At 43.2% G+C, this 2,655-nt stretch overlaps 1 protein-coding gene across 1 annotated transcript in view; it reads left to right on the forward strand.

Annotated features, from left to right (window-relative positions):
• The window catches only part of LOC107102966 (annexin A2-like), a 14,818-nt gene that overhangs the window by 2,567 nt on the left and 9,596 nt on the right, over window positions 1–2,655 (forward strand). The window contains exons 2-4 of the mRNA XM_015402446.1: window positions 991–1,052; window positions 2,283–2,376; window positions 2,495–2,589. Of these exons, the coding sequence (XP_015257932.1) occupies window positions 1,002–1,052; window positions 2,283–2,376; window positions 2,495–2,589 (240 nt within the window). The 5' untranslated portion in view covers window positions 991–1,001. The remainder of the gene's footprint in view (window positions 1–990; window positions 1,053–2,282; window positions 2,377–2,494; window positions 2,590–2,655) is intronic.

Raw genomic sequence — 2,655 nt, forward strand, 5'->3', positions numbered from 1 at the left:
TTGTCCAAATACGTCGTCTCCTTTTCTTTTTAGGGCTTTCAGCACTAAATCGCCCAAATATCCAAGGCAGCGCGTTTCACTCTAGTGAGCTTCATGTTCCTCTGCTACTGGTTTGGCTTCCAGATAGACGAGTCCCAGTAGCGCCATCTCACTGCGGAGCTGAGTCCCACCTGGTTTTCAGACGTACAGAGTGAGCAGGTAGATCGCATCAGAGCGTCGGGCCAAAAATAAATCGTGAGCTGTGAGCTCACACTGTACGACTAAACCCTGCAGTTAGTCGTACAGTGTGAGCTGTAGCTGTGTGCAACGATTGAAGGGCCGCTGGCTCTGATGGCGATTTTTGACTCAGCTTTGGAATCAGTTCTGGAAGGATCAGACTTTGGGTTTTAGTTTAAACGTGAGCAGGAAGAGGCTCTACGCTCATTCATTTTTAAGAAGGTCGTATTCGCCGTTTTACCAACAGGCTGTTTGTTTCCACTCCCCCACCAGCTTCCTGTGGCGCTTCCTACGTAAATATATATGTACAAACTGCCCCCACACTTTTTTTTCAGTTTTGATCAATCACAAAGTGTTAAGTAGACATTTGCAAATCCGCCTCCCAGTATTTAGCATTTTCTGATGATCAGCATATGTTTATTTATGAATGAAGGCAAACAGGCTAAATGTTTACGCCTCCCATTCCACTTATTTTATTAAGCTTTCAGCTCGCTATCAAGTTTCGCCTGCTTTTATGAATGCAAACATTAGTCGGCCAAAGTTTGCTAATTAGCTACATGAAACAAAGTCCAACACATGAGGACACATGAGGACACATGAGGACACATGATGACACATGAGGACAACACATGAGGACACATGAGGACACATGAGGACACATGAGCAGATTGTGTTTCTATGGATCAGAGTCTGTTGTGTTCAGAAGCTTGAAGTCTCTGCAGGTTGTGGGCTAACATCGTCTCAGGTTGTAACCATCGGTTCTGTGCTGTGCAGGTGAATCCATCATGGCGCTGGTGTCAGAGTTCCTGGGTCAGCTGACTCTGTCGTATGGAGGGGTGAGAATCATGTTTGGTTTGGTAAAATCAGCCTGTGAGATGCAGCCAGACAGGATCCAAACATTTTATATGTTAATTTCTCTGTTTATGACACACCTGAAGTTCTTTGAATTTACCAAAAAACCTCAAAATTGATCTAAAATATTTTTTAATGACAGAAAAACGAAACAATCGAGTAACGTGTGAGAACTTCTATGAAGAGACAAACCCCTGACTAAAGGCTTCCCTCTGAAGGTTTAATAATTCAGCCCTGCATGTTTCTTTCTATCTTTATGATGAAACTTTAAAAGGATTCGTACTGCAGTCTGAAAATGGACAGTAACAGAAAAAGTTGCTAGATTTGGCGCTTTTTTGTAATAAAAGTTGAGACACATCTAATATTATAAGCATTCTGAAGGCATTTTAATGAAAGTCTTTTTTTTTAATCCAAAACATTATTGTGCACAAATAAGTAATAGCTGTATTAGTTAATTTAAAAAAAATCCACTGGACTTTGTTTCCAGGTTTGCAGACGTTTCGCTTCCCATCCAGGAAGCTTTTTCATTTCAAAATAAATCATTTTAATTCATTTTGAACTGAAAAATCTTCCTGTATGGAAAGAAAAACGTCTTCAAACCTGGAATCAAAGTCCAGAGGATTTTTTCTTTTTACTTTTCTGAAACATCTCTGAGCTGAATGACCGAGACTCTTCAGCAGAATAGCTGTATCAACCATGTTAAAGGAGTTTTATGGGGCCCCCAGGAACTAGGGGCCCCAGGCAGCTGCCTAGTTTTGTCTAAAGGTAAATCCGGCCCTGGCGTGGCCTGACCCCGCCCCTTTCTGTTTCCTGTAGGTTTATGTGCTTGAATCAGGCAGCATTTATTTCTCCTTGCAAAGGAGAACAAAATCTTTTTTCTGCCAGATTAAAGTTTCACTAAGTGCTTAAAAACAAAGTGAAGAGCTTTGAGGTCTGAATCAGCAAACTACAGGAAGAGATCCAGACTTGATCGGTTTCCTGTAGCGTTCAGGGAGGTCGGGTCAGCAGAGGGTCTGACGTCCAGAATCTAAGCCCAGAAAGCTACCTGGGAGACGGGTAGACCTGCTCCAGAACCAACCTGGTTTCTAATCTCACTCAGTTCCCCTGAACGGCTGCTTCCAGATAAAACGTTCTTTTTCTTACGGATGTCTTTGTTTTTATAGATAAGATCCACAGAAGCTTCTTTTCTTAAACTGTTTCTCTGTCTGCTGCAGGAAGAGCAGACAAAGTTCCCCACCGTGGTGCCGGCTAAAGACTTTGACCCGGGTCAGGACGCCGCCAGGATTGAAACGGCCATTAAGACCAAAGGTGAGGATTTCAGGAGAGCAGAAACTGAGGAGCCCATGAGCCAGGCATATCCTCCTTCCTGCAGGCCATCAAAGGAAAAATGTTTCTCATTCCATCTAATCTGACCTTTTCCTTTCAGGAGTGGATGAACAGACCATCATCGACATCCTGACCAGACGGAGCTACGAGCAGCGCAGAGAGATTGCCTTTGAGTACGAACGCATCGCTAAGAAGGTAGAAAACTGATTCCAGATTCTCCCTCAGGTTTGGAGTCCACTGCTGAGATGAAGCTTGTATTAG

This window comes from Cyprinodon variegatus, unplaced genomic scaffold (genome assembly GCF_000732505.1).
Source record: "Cyprinodon variegatus isolate N-32 unplaced genomic scaffold, C_variegatus-1.0 Scaffold1349, whole genome shotgun sequence".
In the NCBI taxonomy this organism is placed as follows: domain Eukaryota; kingdom Metazoa; phylum Chordata; class Actinopteri; order Cyprinodontiformes; family Cyprinodontidae; genus Cyprinodon; species Cyprinodon variegatus.